This window comes from Hypanus sabinus, chromosome 10 (genome assembly GCF_030144855.1).
Source record: "Hypanus sabinus isolate sHypSab1 chromosome 10, sHypSab1.hap1, whole genome shotgun sequence".
In the NCBI taxonomy this organism is placed as follows: Eukaryota; Metazoa; Chordata; class Chondrichthyes; order Myliobatiformes; family Dasyatidae; genus Hypanus; species Hypanus sabinus.
The window spans coordinates 113135387-113155034 of NC_082715.1; the positions used below are offsets into that span (position 1 = coordinate 113135387).

General features: G+C 45.3%; 2 protein-coding genes across 11 annotated transcripts in view; one reads left to right on the forward strand and one right to left on the reverse strand.

Annotated features, from left to right (window-relative positions):
* Positions 1–15580, reverse strand: part of LOC132400993 (putative uncharacterized protein MYH16) — a 149093-nt gene extending 133513 nt beyond the window's left edge. Inside the window, exon 1 of the mRNA XM_059982673.1 lies at positions 14978–15580. Coding sequence (XP_059838656.1) covers positions 14985–15575 — 591 coding nt within the window. The 5' untranslated portion in view covers positions 15576–15580 and the 3' untranslated portion in view covers positions 14978–14984. The remainder of the gene's footprint in view (positions 1–14977) is intronic.
* Positions 1–19648, forward strand: part of disp1 (dispatched homolog 1 (Drosophila)) — a 476889-nt gene that overhangs the window by 266729 nt on the left and 190512 nt on the right. The gene's annotated exons all lie outside the window — the stretch shown is intronic.

The window sequence follows — 19648 nt, forward strand, 5'->3', positions numbered from 1 at the left end:
GTTATGAGTTGTTTCTGAGGTTCCTATATCTCTACCCCATTGGTCGTTAACAAGAAGAGGGCCTGTCCCACATACAGTAGTGAGATCCTGAATAATGGATGAGTTTCATGAGGCTCCACCTCTTGAAGATGTCCTCGATGATGGGGAGGGCTGTGCCCATCACGGAGCTGGCTGAGTCTACAGTCCGCTGCAGTCTCTTGCAATCCTCTGCTTATAAAACTTCACTCCGACCACTTTTGGAGTATTGCCAGCAGTTCTGGTTGCCCTGATATAGGAAGGAGGCAGAGACTGTGGAGAAGGCGCAGAAGAGGTTTACCAAGATTAAATGGTATGAGCTATAAGGAGAGGTTGAGCAAACTCATGCTGTTCTCCTTAAGGAATTGGAGGCTGAGGAGAGACATGATAGTTCTTTTTTTAAATGATGAGAGTCATAATTAGAACAAACAGTCAGAATCTTTTCCCTAGAGTACAAATGTCAGGCACCAGAGGACATGCTTTTAAGGTTAGAGGGGCAATTTTTTTGTACAGAGTGTGGTAGGTGCCTAGAATCAGTTTCCAGAGGTAGTAGTGGAAGCAGGCAGTTTGATGGAGTTTAAGAGACTTGTGGATAAAGAGAAGATTATGAAGGAAATGGAGGAATATGAGTTATTCATAGTAGGAGGATATTTAGTGTAAATTGGCAACAACTTTGTAGGCCAAATGGCCTGTTCATTATTGTACTGGTGGATTTTAAGAAGCTTTTAGATACATGAATATTATGGGATTAGGATGATTCACAAGAAGAGGACATTTGGTATAGATCAGCACCTCATGGTTGCATGGCCTTTCTAGAGCTATACTGTTCTGTGTTCCATGTTAAAAGGCATCACATTCAAGCTCTCTCAAAAGTTCAAAGTACACCTATTATCAAAGTATGTATATATTATACAACCTTGAGATTCATCCCCTACACAGAGCCACAAAACAAAGAAACTCAGAACCCATAAAAAAATACCATGAAACATCCAATGTACAGAGAGGAAAACATGCAAACAATAAAAGTAAGCACAAAAGTGAGTCCATAGACATGAAAGCCCGTGCAGGCCACAACCTCAGTTCAGCACAGAGCCGAGTAAACATTGCGGGGCAGCAAGCAGAACTGGCCCAAACCTCGCATCTTGACTTACCACCCAGTTTTTTCAATCAATTTGGCCCCATGATTAAATTATCCAAACATTGGGTCATTCCTTTCACTAGGACCCGGGCCCCATTGCACCGATATGCTCTGGGCCTGGAATCTTCCGCCACGTTTTGGCCTGTACCTGACCTTTACAAATCGGCCTGATGCTTAGATTTATCAAACCTCACTCTTGGTCCAGGTGGATTGGCCTTGAATCTGCCTCATCTCCTCTCCGCCTTTGGTCTGCTCCTCTGGCCCAGACTTTGCCTTGACCTTTCCCTGACTTGCCTTGAACATGCCTCAACTTCACTTCACACCTGCACACTTCGACCCTCAACTCAGCCTTAACTTTGCTCACCTGTCTATTGTTTGTGGTGATCGGTTGCCATAAACCTTACAAGAAGAAGTATTGTTTATAAAGTATTTAGTTGTATTCTTCACCAATGCCATCTTAAACTGCCACGCTGCTCAAGTTCAGTATCTACATACATTTGGAGTTGTGAGGTAAGAGCAGGAGCACATGACTATGTGGATTGTTTTCTCCAAGAGATGATAAGTTGTATTTTGTCTCAGTTTTAGCCAGTCAAAGAGCTCGCTGTTAGCCTGAAACCAGCCAGGAGATTTTTCTTTAGTTATAAAAATATATGATGTCGGAGCAAGGGTACACCATCTGGTCCTTTGAGTTTGCTGTCTTGTTCATCAAGATCATGACTGATCTACCGCGAAACAATATTCCTGGCCTTTCCCTAATGAAGTTCCAATATTTAAGAAGAGAAATAGGGATATTATAGACCATTAAGTCTCACGTCCGTGGTAAGGAAATTACTGGAAAGGGATGCTGAAGGGTAAAATTTATGAGCAATTATAAAACTATAGCATAAGCAGGGATAAGCAGAAAGGGCTTTGTTTGAAGCAAGTTGTGTCTTACTAATTTGATTTGGGCTTTTGGAGGAGGCAATGCAGATGTTTGATGAAGGTAGTGCTGTGGATGTTGTCTATGTGGAGTTTAATAAGATGTTTGACGAAGTTCCTCATGGGAGACTCATCCAGGAGATAAAGGTGCATGGGATCCATGGTAATTAACTCCTGCCCATAGAAGACAGAGCGTAGTGGTCAATGAGACTTATTCAGTCTAGAGGTCTGTGACTAGTGGTGTTCCACAAGGATCTGTGCTGGATCCACTGCTTATTATTACATATATAAATGACCTGGATAAAAGCATTGATGGGCTAGTAAATTTGCGGATGATATGAAGGTCGTTGGTGGTGTGGATGGTGCAGAAGACTGACAAAGGATATAGCAAGATGTAGACCAGCTGCAGATATGGGTGGAGAAAAGGCCAAAGTTTAACGGCTAAATGTGAAGCGTTGTACCTTGGGAGATCAAATATAAAGAGACAATGGCCTTAACAGTGTTTATGAGCCTAGAGGTCTTGAAGTCCAAGTTCACAGTTCCCTGAAAGTGGCTACACAGGTTGATAGAGTGGTAAAGAAGGTTTGTGGTGTGCTTGCAGTTATTAGTTGAGGAATTGAGTTCAAGAGCCAGGAAGTTAACTCCAGCTTTATTAAAACTTCAGTTAGGCTGCATCTAGAGTATTGAATTTGTTTCTGGTGGCCTCATTATAGGAAGGGTTTTGAGGCTTTGTAGAAGGTGCAGAAGAGGTTTACCAGGATGCTGCCTGGATTAGAGGCGTGTGCTGTAAGGAAAGGTTGAACAAACTTGGTTTGTTTTCTCTGGATTAGAAGAGGTTGAGGGGAGACCTGGTAGATATTTTTAAGATTATGATCAGTGATCTTACATCAGTACTCTCTCATTCAGAAGGTAAAGATGCATAGGATCCATGGAGAACGAGCTGTTTGGATTTAGAGTTGGCTTGCCCATAAACTGGTTAAATGGATTCATTAGGCCGACTACTGTCTGCTCTTAGTAAACACAAAGTGCACTGCAGATACTGTGGTCAAATCAAGACGTACAAAAAAGCTGGATGAACTCAGCAGGTCGGGCAGCATCCGTTGAAAGAAGCAGTCAACGTTTCGGGTCAAAACCTTTCGTCAGGACTAAAGAAGGAGGGGGCAGGGGCCCTATAAGGAAGGTGGGGAGAGGGTGGAAAACCAATCAGAGGAAAGATCAAGGGGTGGGGGAGGGGAAGCAGGGAGGGAATAGGCAGGAGAGGTGAAGAAGGAATCTGACGGGAAAGCACTATGGGTAGTAGAAGAAGGCAGTCAAGAGAGGTGATAGGCAGCTAGAAGAGGAGACAGAGTAGAGGTGGGATGGGGAAGGGAGAGGGAGGGAATTACCGGAAGTTGGAGAATTCGATGTTCATACCAAGGGGCTGGAGACTACCTAGACGGTATATGAGATGTTGTTCCTCCATCTGAAGTTTGGCCTCATCATGGCAGTAGGTGCTCGACAAAGCGGTCCCCCAATCTGCGCTGGGTCTCGCTGATGTAGAGGAGGCTACACCGGGAGCACCGGATATATTATATATTATATTACATATTCCAGCATATTATCCTCCGCAACTTCCACTACCTTCAACAGGACCCCACCACTAAGGACATTTTTCCCTCTCTACCCCTCTCTGCTTTTTGCAGGGGTCGTTCCCTCTGCAACTGCCTGGTCCACACATCCCTCCCCACAGATCTCCCAACTGGCACTTATCCCTGCAAGTGTAAGTGTTATACCTGTCCCTACACCTCATCTCTTACCACCATTCAGGGCCCCAAACAGTCCTTCCAGGTGAGGCAACACTTCACTTGTGAGTCTGTTAGGGTAATCTTTTGCATCCGGTGCTCCCGTGGCGGGGGACTGCTTCGTCGAGCACCTATGCTCCGTCCGCCACAACAGGCAGGATCTCTCGGTTGCCACTCACTTCAACTCTGCCTCTCATTCCCATTCGGATACGTCCATACATGGCCTCCTCTACTGCCATGATGAGGCCAAACTTCGGTTGGAGGAACAACATCTCATATACTGTCTGGGTAGTCTCCAGCCCCTTGGTATGAACATCGAATTCTCCAACTTCCGGTAATTCCCTCCCTCTCCCTTCCCCATCCCACCTCTACTCTGTCTCCTCTTCTAGCTGCCTATCACCTCTCTTGACTGCCTTCTTCTACTACCCATAGTGCTTTCCCGTCAGATTCCTTCTTCACCTCTCCTGCCTATTCCCTCCCTGCTTCCCCTCCCCCACCCCTTGATCTTTCCTCTGATTGGTTTTCCACCCTCTCCCCACCTTCCTTATAGGGCCCCTGCCCCCTCCTTCTTTAGTCCTGACGAAAGGTTTTGACCCGATACGTTGACTGCTTCTTTCAATGGATGCTGCCCGACCTGCTGAGTTCACCCAGCTTTTTTTCTCTACTCTTAGACAGCCAGTATCTTTTTCCCAGGGTTGAAATGCTCAATACCAAAAGTATTTAAAGTGAGTTGAGTCAATTCAAAGGAAATATGTAGGGCAAGTTATTTTTACTCAGGGTGGTGGAAACAAATACAGTAGGGACATTGAAGAGGCTGTTGGGCACATGAATGTGCTGGAAATTGAAATATATAGACGTTGTATAGGCAGGAGGGATTTGTTTAGTTGGGCATGTGATTACTAATTTAATTAGTTCAGCACAACATTGCGAACCAAAAGGCCTGTTCCTGAGCTGTAATGTTCTATGTTCCATATTCTACCATTTTGAATATAATCCACAATGACTGTCCGAATCCTCCAGGGCAGAGAATTCCAAAGCTTCATCACCCTCTAGGTTACAGCAGTCAGAATGGTATCTCTCCATGCAGATTGATTTTGTGTGTATTATTTCCATGTTACAGATCGGAAATAACTTGGGCTGCATTTCTTCAGATAGAAGTTATTTTAGCAAGTGCAGTTGTACTTTTCCAGTAACCAGCTGAGCTCTAATTCAGCTTAATCGACTTATCAATTTTGAGACCCATTCCCATCTTTTTAAATAAATATTGTTTTAAATGGAACATTTTTGTATGGCGATGGGGGAATAATAGAGGATTCCAAATGAGATATTGACCTGATAATAAGGCATATTATGTTGCAATGTTGCAATTTTATTAATTTTTCACTATGGGAGGGAGATGTAACTTGTTGGGGAGTTGGGTGTGAGAGAAAATATATTGATCTAATTTGTGTAAGGCTAAATGAAGCTGCTGTATTGATTCTCTCCTCCTATTGCTGATGGGTTGCTTTGCATGTTGAATTGTTCCCAGGCTCCAGAGAGAAACATGACAGCGACTGTTTTCACGGCTGAAGGTTTTATACCCTATGGTTAGCAGAATGTGAGAATTACTAAAGTGGAGCTCAAAAGCAAATATTGAGAGGTGTAAAGAATGCCGCAGCTGCTTTATCCACAGGAAGTGGAATCCAAACCTTCACTGATGTTGCTAATTGAAACCACAGTCATTATGTGAAATTATTTCTTAATTTCCAAGAAGTTTGGTAAGTGTGAAGAAACCATACGAGTGTGTGTGTGTGGATTAGCTATCTCTTTCCAGACCGCTATTTGCTGAATGCATCCCTGATGTCCTAAAGTAGTTAATTTAGTGAATGGGTTTATTTATTTGAGAGAGCCAGGTTGAAGATTATGTAGAAACCTGATTTTCCTGCTTTATTTTAATAATTATAAAGACTTTGGATTTCTCCTTGTATGGTATTTTGCCTGGGATAAGCCTGTAGTGGTGTTGCTAACGAGCCTGGTGCCTCTGCTTTATGTATTGTGATTTTATTTACTAGGGGTGACAGGGGCTGGGTGGGCTGGTCTATCAAAGCTCTTCAGTCTGCTGGGAGTCAGAATGTGCTGTCCTCGAGTTATGTTATAGAATGTAAAATTAAGAAGCTGTCCCGAAGCATATTTTCCTAGTATTTCTACATCAATTAACCATTTGTAGTTGCCTCCATTCTCGACCCACTGAGGTTGCAACCATTGCAAACTGTTCTCAGTATTCTGATTTTTTACAGTCAGTGAGGGCAGGGTAATAGGTGGCACAGACATCTCAGCGTCTACGAAGCTATAAGAAGAAATGGCTGGGAAATATTAAAGAAAGCTGACTGGGTCAGAGGTTACCTTTCCTTTCCCGTTAGGAAATGTCCACCTCTGCTTGGCGGTGGTCCATAGTGACATGAATGGAGTTAGCACACAGCAGCTGAAAGCACAGGCATTCATTCTGTCAGCCAGCAGTGCAGTACATAAGCTTCGGCTCCTTGCCCTCAATGTGAAACTAAGGAGAGGTACTTTTATGACTGTAGTTTTGTTGGAGGCTGTGATCTGCTGCTTGTTGCACTTTCTTGTAGATGAATGAAAGCAAATAAAATATCAAAATCAGTCAGATTTATTAGCTCTGACATATTACATAAAATTTGTTGTTTCTTGGCAACAGTATAATGCAAAGAAGTAAAATTACTATGAATTATTTTTAAAAGTGTAAAAAAAAAGAATAATTAGGCAGTGTTCATGGATCTACGAACTGTAAAGAAATCTGATCGCTGAAGGGGAAAAGCTTGTTTCTGAATCATTGGGTGTGGGTCATCAGGCTTCTGTAGCACCTTCCCAATGGTGGTTATGAGAACAAGATACGTTTTGAATGGTGAGCGATGGATACCGCCTTACTGAAGCATTGCCTGTTTGTGAACAGATTCAAAATCAGGTTTAATTTCTCTGGCATATGTTGTGAAATTTTTTACTTTTGTGGCAGCAGTACAATGCAATACAGGCGGTCTCCGGGTTACAAATGTGTTCCGTTTCTGAGTCCGTCTTTAAGTTGGATTTGTACGTAAGTCGGAACAAGTACATCTGGTATTATTTAGCATCAGTTAGTCAAACGTTTGTCTTAGTATATAGTATATATTTTACCTTTCTATGCAGATAAAACACTTAAGAAATGTATGTGTTCCAATAATTAAACCACTGCGTTGCTTAGTAATAATTGTAGCTTTCATCGGGGCAGGGCCTTTCACATGCTCCATTATTCTCACTTTATCCTTTAAAATTGTTCCGATCGTTGACCGACTGTAGCCTAACGCTTTTCCAATGACCGTTGACGTTTAATCTCTTTCCAAATGCTTTATTATTTCCACTTTATTTCCAATCGTGATCGCGTTCCATCAATGGAACAGAAACACTGCGGGCGGCGAGTCCCAAGTTGCGCTGGCTCCCGAGGTCCGCTGTGTCCTAAGGACCACCGCACTGAATTCCCCAGGGCCTAAACTCCACCGCACTGAGACAAGTTAAATGGGACAAGTGGGGGCTGTGCTGGGTTTGGGTATTTGATCCTCCTCAATAGTCCGTGTGGGAATTTAAATTGTAGGTAGCAGTGTTTTTTTTTAATGAGCTCAAGTTGGGAGCTCAACATCAACCCGGCGTGCTTGGGAGTGGTCAGTCACTGGATCGAACTCGGGAACCTCCGTTCTCGAACACGGCGCTGATCTCACTGTGCAACCAGCCAAATGGAAGGGGGGGTCAGGGTGAATCTTGCTAAGAAAAATTTAAGCCAAATACAAAGTTACATATTCAACACAGTGTCAACGGCAACGACTTAAAATGGCAGAAGGCATCGCAATCCGACTTAAGATGGCAGACAGTGTCGCAATCCAACTTAAAATGGCGGACGCCATTCTCCTTCCTCGGTTCGTAAGTACGAGTTGTTTGTAAGTCGGACGTTCGTAACTCAGGAACTACCTATTCTTGATAAATAAAGAAAAAAACTGAATTTCAGTAAGTATAGGTATGTACGTTAAGTAGTTAAATCAAGATAAGTAGTGCAAAAACAATTAGAAGAGGGCATGCCCTGGGTGGTGGGGTCCTCAATGATGGACACTGCCTTCCTGAAGCACTGCTCCTTGAAGATGTCTTGGATTCTATGGAGGCTGGTATCCGTGATGGAGCTGACTAATTCTACAACTCTGTGTATCTTCTTTCGGTCCTGTGCAGACAGTGATACAGCCAGTTAGAATATTCTCAACAGTATATCTGTTGAAGTTTTTCAGAGGGGTGAAGTAAAGGGTTGGGAAGTTGATTAGTGAAAGAGATAAAGGGCTGAGGAGGGGGAATCTGATAGGAGAGGTCAGAAAGCCATGGATGAAAGGGAAAGGAGAGGAACACTATAGGGAGGTGATGGGTAGGTAAGTTGCTGAGGTGAGGGGGGAATGTGGAATGGTGAAGGAGAGCATGGGAGAAAGGGGCAATTACAGGAAGTTTGAGTAATCTATGTTCATTGCCATCAATTTGGAGGTTACCCCGATGGAATATAAGGTGTTGCTCCTCCAACCTGGATGTGGCCTCATCACAGCAGTAGAGGAGACCGTGGTCTACATTTTGGGTGGAATTTGGAAGTGGGATTAAAATGGATGGCCAGTGGGAGATACTGTTTCGCCTGGCGGATGGAGCGTAGGTGCTTGGTGAAACTGTCTCGCAGTCTACGTCGGGTCTCGCCGATGTACAGGAGGCCACAGCGGGAGGACCGGATACAGTAGATGACCCCAACAGTCTCACAGGTGAAGTGTTGCCTCACTTGGGAGGACTGTTTGGGGCCCTGAATGATAGTGAGGGTGACAGGTTGTTTGGTTTGAAGATTAGTGGGGAAAGACGAATGGACAAAGGAGTCACCTGGGGAATGATTCCTGCAGAAAGCAGAAAGTAAGGGGGAGGGAAAGACGTGCTTGGTGGTGGAATCCTGTTGGGGGTGGCGGAAGCTACTGAGAATTATGTGCTGGGTGCAGAGTGAGAGAAATGATTAAATTAAAGACGGTTCTTAAGGAGTCCATTTAGAATGTGCTGACACAGAAAGAACGTGCAAAGCAACTTGCAGGGCAACGTATAAACCAATTTGCAAAATCAGGATGAAACAATAGCTTGCTGATTAAAGAAGCGATACGGGTAACGGGAAGACATGCTTAACGGTTGAACAATAACGGTGTTAATGCGCTGAGGCTGATAAGTGGGCCAAAGGGTAATCACATTTGTAATTTTGTAATGAGATTAAGGAAGAATGTCTGCACCTCACATGGGTGCAACTCACAAAGTCGTAAACAAGTAGGGTATAAAAAACTGTGCAAAGTGTAATTCGGCACTCAATCTAGCAGGAGCTGGTTGGGTCCGACTCTGCAGACTCGAAAAATAAAGTTTACCGTTCTGCAAATTGCTGAGACTCAGTGTGTTTCTGACACAGAGGAAAACAGAGAATGCTGGAATTGTGCAGCAGGTTAGACAACATCTGTGGACAGAGTGACAGTATACATTCCACATTTCTCTTTCCATAGATGATCCTGATCTTTTGGGCATGTTGTGTTTTAATTTAATATTTTGGAGATTTTTTTAACCTGCCATCTATAGAAGTGCAAGACAAATTGAGGCTAAAGAACTGGTGCTGTGCTGTTTCTGTCTGTGTGCAGTATGGATTGTTACAGATTCAGGCAACAATAACTATATGAGTTAGGCAAGGGTTTTTATAACAAATAACACATTTATTAAACACTGAAAACAAATCCCCCAAAAGTAAACAAATCACTAACGTAACCGGAAATCAGCTGCTGTGCGGCAGCTTAAACAGTTCTTAAAGCGGTGTTGCAAAAACAGTTCTTCAAAGTAGTACTGCCAAAAGTTCAAAATGCTCACAGTCCATTTAAGGGAGAGACTTTTAAAGATGATTTAAGTTCTCTTTCACGTCGTGTTGCTTCGGTTCCCAAAATTGAACTTTTCCCACGAAGAATTTACGAAACGAAACGGCTTAAAGGCACTGACCTTTCCTTTACTACACTATCCTCAATCCTTTCTGCTATTTTGCAGGGATTAACACGAGAACAGTTAATGAATTCCTTCCAAATAAGGATCAAACACGGTCGAACCTGTTTCACCGTCGAAATCGATTCTCCTCGATCTTTAACTCCCGAACTCCGATCTTCACTCTCCACTGATTCTCAACTAGCAGTATTGTAAAGAAACTGCTGGCAATGACCTTTTAAACTTTAGGCATTAGATAAAACTTCATTTTTCAACTAAACTGCGTCATCACATTAAATCACGCAGTGGCATGAAGTCAACATGGCAAATCCAGCCACGAACTGCCCCTCCTCACAGGGAGGGATCATCCTTTTATACCCTGTAAAAAAAGCCTGTCACATGACCTCTACTGGCAGGGAAATGACATCACTCCACCATCACAAGACCATTACCTCAAGTGCAGTATAGCTTCAACCCCAGTCACGTGACAAGGGTACCACTGTCACGTGTCACGAGTACGTAACAGTATCTCAGCTATACACACAACACAAATGTGTCGGGCAGTGACGAGTCCTCTCTTATGTTGTCCAGCAGTTCAATAATTGCCTACATTTGTGTGAAGAGACTAATGATGGAAGCACATCCAGGGATGCACCACAGAACTGAACTAAAATGCATGTAAGGCCAAAGCAACTGTCAAATAGTGTACAAAATGCTTGGGTTTAAAGGAGAAATGTGTAAGAAAGGAATTTGACAGCAAATACCTAGACTGTTGAAGGCAAGGCCACCATTAGCGTTGTGGAGCAGAGATCCCATCTGAGAACCAGCAAGCTAGTACTATTGCCTCACAGTTCTAGGGTCTCTAGGTTCAATCCTGATCTCAGGTGCTTTCTGTGTGGAGCTTTGCACACTTTATCTGTGATCATGTGAGCTTCCTCAAAGAGATGCTGATGGGCTAGTTAACTTGTATAGTTTATCCCTTGTGTTCGTGCAAGTAAAATATGTTGACAGAAAACGATGATAGAGAGGGAATGAGCTGAAAGTGGTTGCTCCCAGGAGCAAGCATAAAATCAAAGGGCCAAATGGCCTCCTTTGTTAGAAGTATAAGGGAATGTAAGGGAGCTTGATGAGGTTGAGATCAAAGCAGGTTTAGTTCTCTAAACCTCCTGGCACTTACCCTTGTAAGCGGAACAAGTGCTACACCTGCACTTACACTTTCTCCCTCACCATCATTCAGAGCCCCAGACAGTCCTTTCAGGTGAGGTGACACTTCACTTGTGAGTCGGCTGGTGTGGTATACTGCGTCCGGTGCTCCCGGTGTGGCCTTTTATGTATTGGTGAGACCCGACGCAGACTGGGAGACAGTTTCACTGATCACCTACGCTCGGTCCGCCAGGGAAAGCAGCATCTCCCAGTGGCCACACATTTTAATTCCACATCCTATTCCCATTCTGATATGTCTATCCATGACCTCCTCTACTGTCAGAATGAAGCCACACTCAGGTTGGAGGAACAACACCTTATATACTGGCTGGGTAGCCTCCAACTTGATGGCATGAACATTGACTTCTCTAACTTCCGTTAATGCCCCTCCTTCCCTTCTTACCCCATCCCTGACATATTTAGTTGTTTGTTTTTTTTCTTTCTCTTTCTGCCCATCACTCTGCCTGTTCTCCATCTCCCTCTGGTGCTTCCCCCCTCCCCCTTCCGAGGCCTCCCGTCCCATGATCCTTTCCCTTCTCCAGCTCTGTATCCCTTTTGCCTCTTAGCTTCTCCAGCTCTTAGCTTTATCCCACCCCCTCCGGTCTTCTCCTATCATTTTACATTTCCCCCTCCCCCCACTACTTTCAAATCTCTTAGTATCTATCCTTTCAGTTAGTCCTGACGAAGGGTCTCGGCCTGAAACGTTGACAGTGCTTCTCCTTATAGATGCTGCCTGGCCTGCTGTGTTTCACCAGCATTTTGTGTGTGTTGTTTAGTTCTCAATTTGTTGTCCTCATAGTCTAATCCCCTCATCTCTGGAATCAACCTGGTGAACCTCCTCTGCACTGCCTCCAAAGACAGTATATCCTTCCTCAGGCAAGGAGATCAGAACTACATACAGTACTCCAGGTGCAGCCTCACCAGTACCCTGTACAGTTGCAGCATAACCTCCCTGCTTTTAATTTCAGTCTCTCCAGCAGTGAAGGCCAACATCCCATTTGCCTTCTTGATAGCTTGCTGCACCTGCAAACTAACCTTTTGTGTTTCATACACGAGCACTCCCAAGTCCCTCTGCTCAGTACCATGCTGTAATTTTTTACCACTTAAATAATAATCTGCTCTTCCATGTTTCCTTCCGAAATGGATGACCTCACATCATTGTATTCCTTCTGCCAGACCCTTGCCCAATCACTTAACCTACCTATATCTCTCTGCAGACTTACCGTATCTTCAGCACCATTTTTCCACTCAATTTGCATTCATCAGCAATTTAGTATCATCTCTCCACATGGCTTTAGATCATCTGGGCAATACAGTAACCTATATCAGGACACTCACCTATTTCTAGGTGAGAGTAAGCACTCAGCACGGACTGGAAGGGCCGAGATGGCCTATTTCCGTGCTGTAATTGTTATGTGGTTATATGATGCTGATCATCGACTATAGCTCAGCATTTGATACCATAATTCCTATAATCCTGATTGAGAAGTTGCAGAACCTGGGCCTCTGTACCTCTCTCTGCAATTGGATCCTTAACTTCCTAACCGGAAGACCACAATCTGTATATATTGGTGATGACATGTCCTCCTCGCTGACGATCAACAGTGGTGCACCTCAGGGGTGTGTGCTTAGCCCACTGCTCTATTCTCTGTATACCCATGACTGTGTGGCTAGGCATATCTCAAATACCATCTATATAGGACCCTGGTCAGACCCCTCTTGGAGTACTGGGCTTAGTTCTGTTCGCCTCACTACAGGAAGGATGTGAAAACCATAGAAAGGGTGCAGAGGAGATTTGCAAGGATGTTACCTGGATTGGGGAGCATGCCTTATGAAGACAGGTTGAGTGAACTCGGCCTTTTCTCCTTGGAGCGACAGAGGATGAGAGATGACCTGATAGAGGAGTATAAAATGGTGAGAGGCATTGATCATGTGGATAGTCAGAGGCTTTTCCCCAGGGCTGAAATGGCTGCCACAAGAGGACACAGGTTTAAGGTGCTGCGGAGTAGGTACAGAGGAGATGTCAGGGGTAAGTTTTTTATGCAGAGTGTGGTGAGTGCGTTGAATGGGCTGCCGGCAACAATGGTGGAGGCAGATATGATAGGGTCTTTTAAGAGACTTTCGGATAGGCACATGGAGCTTTGAAAAATAGAGGGCTATGGGTGACCCGAGTAATTTCTAAGGTAGGGACATGTTTGGCACAACTTTGTGATCCAAAGTGCCTGTATTGCGCTGTAGGGTTTCTATGTTTCTAAGTTTGCTGATGATACAACCATTGTTGGTGGAATCTCAGGTGGTGACGAGAGGGCGTACAGGAGTGAGATATTCCAACTAGTGGAGCGGTGTCACAGCAACAACCTGGCAGTAAGACAAAAGAGCTGATTGTGGACTTCAGGAAGGGTAAGACGAAGGAACACATACCAATCCTCAGAGGGATCAGAAGCGGAGAGAGTGAGCAGTTTCAAGTTCCTGGGTGTTAAGATCTCTGAGGATATAACTTGGTCCCAGTGTATCAATGCAGTTATATAGAAGGCAAGGCAACGACTATACTTCACAGGCTGCATTACTATCTGGTATGGGGGGAGGGGGAGCACTTTTGCACAGGACCAAAATAAGTTGCAGAAAGTTGTAAATTTAGTCAGCTCCAACTTAGGTACTAGCCTACAAAGAACCCAGGACATCTTCAGGGAGCAGTGTCTCAGAAAGGCAGCGTCCATTATTAAGGACCTTCAGCACTCAGGGCATGCCCTTTTCTCACTGTTACCATCAGGTAGGAGGTACAGAAGCCTGAAGGCACACACTCAGTGATTCAGGAACAGCTTCTTCCCCTCTGCCATCCGATTTCTAAATGGACATTGAACCCTTGGACACTACCTCACTTTTTTAATATATATTATTTCTGCTTTTTGTACAATTTTTAGTCTATTCAATGTATATATACTGTAATTTATTTATTATTGTGTAACCCCCTGGGTCTCCTCAGGCTCGCTCAGCTCGTTCTCGTCTAGGGGGAGCAGCCTTCGGCCCCGCCAAACTGGGTAATCAGCTGGTGTGGATGCTGTGTGATGTCCCCGCCTCGCCCAAAACCAGACAGTACACCATATGTGATTAAATGAGTACAATTTATAAAGGTTACTATAACTAAGTGATTAATAACGATACAGTATATATGAAGAGAAAATTAAAGAAAAGGCGCCAAACTTATCAAAGTCCAAACCACTTCGTGCACAGCCATTGGAGCTCAATTACTGAAGTCTTCTGGCCACCATTCGATCCCCTCCGAACTCCTCGACTCGCAGCTCAGGACCCTCCGAACTCCTCGACTCTCCAAACAGCTCAGGACCCTCCGAGTGGTCAACCAAGCACATCTAGCTTCATCCCCCCCCCCCTCGGAGAATCTCCCGGCCTCGGACCCCCTTTGGGGTCCGATCCTCGCCCAGCTTAGAGCATTGCGTCCTCTCTCTCGACCCCCTCGCGCCGATCTGCCCAAAAGCCCGTCAACAAAAGCTTACAGACTCAGAAGAAAGAACATTAATCCCCATTTGGTTTACAAAGGAATACCATTCTCGTTATCAGTAAATTAGCATTCCTGCTAGTTAACAAAAAGAAGAAACCCTCTTTACACTCTCCCTCCACCAAATAAAAGTCATGTCCTCATGACTACTAAATAACTCGCCACCTTTCCTGCCAACACACCGTAACCCAAGCACAAACAGTGACATCTCCTCCCCACACAGTAACCCTCACGCCCTGTTCCTCAGGCGCTACTTAGGCCAACTATCTGGGAGTTCCCTAACCCTTCTGAGGCCTCCGTACCCCCTCACCTAAACCCGTCAGGCTCGGACACAACTGGGGATACCTTGGGCCCACTACCAACTCCTCTCTCAACCTCTCACTCATGCCCCACACTGCACACAGCTAACCCTCCCCGCTACACCTGACTCAATGGGAGAAGGGCCAAAGGTCTCTTCCTCAATCGAGGGAAAGTCAGCAAAAGGCAGCATGTACCACACATCCAGCACATCATCCATCGAATCTGTATTCTTCCTCATTCCTGTGATCGGTAGCTGCTGTTTGATCTTCTCCAAACGGAAACACGTGGCCTGCACTGCTCCCGCAGTCTCTTCAGCCTCCTGTTCAGTATTCACTGCACTTCTCTCCAGCTTTTTCTTCCTCATGACTTCTTCCAGATCAACTTTCAGGTTTTGCACTTCATTTGAACTGTCGATGGTCATCTTCAGGTTCCCTTCAAGCTTCCGCTTCTCTCTTCTGAGATTCATCTGTAATTTCTTCACCTCCGCAAACTCCCCTCTCCGGGTTCTCAGTTTGCTATTACCCTCAGTCAGACAACTTTCTTCATTCTCTCCAACTTGTAAGTCTTCCGAATGGTTCCAGATCACTTTCTCCAGTCTCTCCGTCTTCATTTCAAACTTGATTCCATAGAGACAGTCACTCACGAGCTGCGACCTTCGCCAGCCCTGGCACATGTCCCGAAAACACTTTAACTCGGTAGTTCTCAGCTGCTCCTGCAACGACCTCACTTCATATTCTCCTGAGGCAAATCCAAATACCAAGAGATCATCCACAAACACCAAGACTCCAAACGCCTCCACATCCCCTATGGTCTTCCACCTGCCCAGCAGGAAGGTTGCAAGGGCTCCAGATATGCCCTGTGGCATCTTTTCGGACCCGAAGACTCCTAGGGAATTTATAACGGCTGTCTTCTCCTTGTCGGCCCCACTTATCGGGATCTGGCAACATCCACTCCTCAGATCCAGCACCTTAAACCACTTCACACCACTCAGACAGGCCATCGCCTCTCTGGTCCTCAGGGCCATATTCTGGTCACTGACAGTGCGCCTCTTCAACGCAATATAATCCATACACACGCTGCCTACATCTTCCACGGCTGTAGGGGCCAGTCGCCGCAACCTCTCTCTCTCCGAGGTGTCTTCAGCAGTCAACTCCCCTCCCTTGTGGTATTTCGCAGCGTCCACGAAGAGGGTCTCACCCTCACATACTTCCCCCAGGCCGTACCACCACTGGCTCTTGTTTGAATTCGGTATCAGCCCAATGCTGCTACACACGTCCGCACAAGTAGCTCGAAACCCTGGGTGCATCGACAATGCCTCCAAATAGCGCTCACCCGCCTCCTCCGGGCAGGCTCCCAAGCGAACCAGCAGGATATTGGTTCTCTCTAGAACAGAAACGCTGCCCATCTCAACAGGGTCCGGACACATCAGCATTAACGATTCATGAACCTCAGTCTCCTCCACATTTGCCTCTAAGAACTCCAGTTTCACTGACCAACAACCGTTGTCTGGATAATCACCGGCACTGGTACCCCGAATCTCCAGTGTCCTCAATGTTGTCAAGGGTAAATGCTTCCAATAACGGTTATGAAACAAACTGTACAGCAACTTCACCGTTGCCCCGGTGCCGAGGATGGCTTTAACTTGACTTCCATCCATCCGTAACAACACCTGTGCGCATGGCCCCTCTAAGCCTTCAGGAATAGGGTCTGTTCCTTTCGGGAGTTCCTTGGTACATTGCTGGGAACGTGCTCCCCCAGAGACCCCAAGCCGTTCCCCCACTGGGCCTCCTCTAAGTTTCCCGACACCTCTCGAATCAACGGAACAACTGATCCCCTTGGCACCACAAGCAATTTATCTGCCCCCCTAGGCAAAAAGGGATACCCTAAAAACTTCCCACCAATCTCCTGCCACGGATATAATAAGCCCCCCAGCTGCGCCATTTGACTTCCAGTCGAACCACACGCATTTTCCCACACTTTCCCAGAACTGGCAGCGGTCACTTCGAGGTAATTGCACCTGACAGTTCTAACAAAGTCACCAGCCCGCCTACTCAAACTTTCAACCCGTCCCTGTCGCTTTTCCTCAGCCAAGCACTGCCACTCACCCAACAACTGAGAGGTCCGCTCCGCCCACGCCTCCGCCCCTTTAGGGCTGGACATTATTCCAATAACCGGGCGGAGCTCACCACTGCTGAAACATCCCAACCTGTCACTCCTCAATCTCCAAACAGTACGGACAACCCATGGTCCCACCACCATTTCGTCAGCCAACAGCAACCACCCCACCCAACACACACACAGCGATAACCAGCAATCGCACACCCACAAAGGCACACCAGCTCTTCGCCGCAGACACAATTTAAAGAGGGTGATCACACAGCTTCCACAGAAATCAATCCCGGACGAGCACCCCACAATGTAACCCCCTGGGTCGCCTCAGGCTCGCTCAGCTCGTTCTTGTCTAGGGGGAGCAGCCTTCGGCCCCGCCAAACTGGTGTGGATGCTGTGTGATGTCCCCGCCTCGCCCAAAACCAGACAGTACACCATATGCGATTAAATGAGTACAATTTATAAAGGTTACTATAACTAAGTGATTAATAACGATACAGTATATATGAAGAGAAAATTAAAGAAAAGGCGCCAAACTTATCAAAGTCCAAACCACTTCGTGCACAACCGTTGGAGCTCAATTACTGAAGTCTTCTGGCCACCATTCGATCCCCTCTGAACTCCTCGACTCGCAGCTCAGGACCCTCCAAACTCCTCGACTCTCCAAACCACTCTCCGAGTGGTCAACCAAGCACATCTAGCTTCATCCCCCCCCCTCCTCGGAGAATCTCCCGGCCTCGGACCCCCCTTTGGGGTCCGATCCTTGCCCAGCTTAGAGCATTGCGTCCTCTCTCTCGACCCCCTCGCGCCGATCTGCCCAAAAGCCCGTCAACAAAAGCTTACAGACTCAGAAGAAAGAACATTAATCCCCATTTGGTTTACAAAGGAATACCATTCTCGTTATCAGTAAATTAGCATTCCTGCTAGTTAACAAAAAGAAGAAACCCTCTTTACAATTGTTATTTTGTCTTTTTTCTTTTATATTATGTATTGCATTGAACTGCTGCTGCTAAGTTAATGACACATGCCAATGATAATAAACCTGATTCTGATTCTGATTCTGAAACTTAGATACACTACTTGGTCCCCTCTTCCGGATTGTTAACATGTATCATGAACAATTACAGACCCAGCACCCACCCCTGCGAGTCACTGCTCACGACTGATTGCCAACTAGAGTTACACCTGTTTATCCCAACCCTCTGCTTTCTATTAGTTAACCAATCGTCTATCCAAGCTAATATATCGCACTCAACTCTATGCATCCTTTTCTTATGGTTGAGTCTTTTATGTGGTACCTTATCAAATGCTTTCTGGAAATCCAAGTAAATAACGTCCATCTGTTCCCCTCTATCTACTGCACTCGTTATATCCCCAAAGAATTCCAGTAAGTTTGTCAATCAGGACCCGACTTTGCTGAATCCATGCTGCGTCTGCTTGATGGATCCATTTCTTTCCAGATATCTCACTAGTTCTTCTTTAATGATAGCTTCGGATGTTAATTACAGATGTTAGACTAACAGGCCTATAGTTACCTGCCTTCTGCCTACATCCATTTGCCAACTTCCAATCCACCGGGACCTGCCCAAAGTCCAGAGAATTTTGGTAAATTATCACCAAAGCCTCTACCATAACTTATGTACTGTAATGATTGTGGTTTTCTGAGGGCAAGCGGGACCCACAGCATGAAGCAGGGAGAGGTTAATAACATCTGCAAGTACCCCACCCTGCTGATCCGTACAGGATCCAAGGATATGGCCAGGGACACAATCCAGTCAGTGTTTTCCATGGTATCACTCTCCGGAAGACTGTTCTTACATCTGTGGTGACTGTATGTTCAGGTGTACTGGAGACCGTTGGGTGGCTGGTGACATACCCATTTCCTTATTTCAGTGCAGGCATACAGTACATTGAGCTCATTGGAAAGGATTGTGCTGTTAGTGCCAATGTTGCCCCTATTAATTTTGTGATCCATTATATAAAGCCCTCACACAGCTACGCGATTTTGGACTGGCTTTGTCTCTTTGCATCTCTGATAGCTTTTTGGAGGTCATTCCTTGATTTCTCTTTTTAAGAAATATGCAGATGAAGTCCATGGTGGTAGTGATTAAACAGGCAGCTAATTTAATTTACCCATGTTAGACCTTTTATCCAAGTATCGGACCAAATGCATTTTAGGTGTTATGAAAGCTCATTCCAAATATTCACCATGCTCTCCATGGCAATACCCCTCAGGACTTCCACCATTGAAGTATGCCATAAAGCACTAATGTAAATGTGGCAGCTGATTTTTCCATGACTTGTGGAGATGTACTGTGCACAAATGAGTTGGATATCTGGTTCAGTGATTTGGTCTGTATGGTGAATATGAGCACAGAGGACAACTTCTGAATGTACCTCAAGAATTTTTCAGAAATATAGGTGATGCCTCAGTTAGTGACCCCTTCATAAGGCAATGCTTACTTTTATGCAGCACTCCCTTAGCACTGCATTGGAATGGTGTTCTGAAGTGGGATTTGAAGCCACAATCTGGAGGGATATCACTAAGCTGCTACAAACATTCTAGTATTTATCAACTCTTTTACTTTGTGTTCTTATTCAGCTGTGAATAAATATGTTTTGTGATTGTGGAAAGAG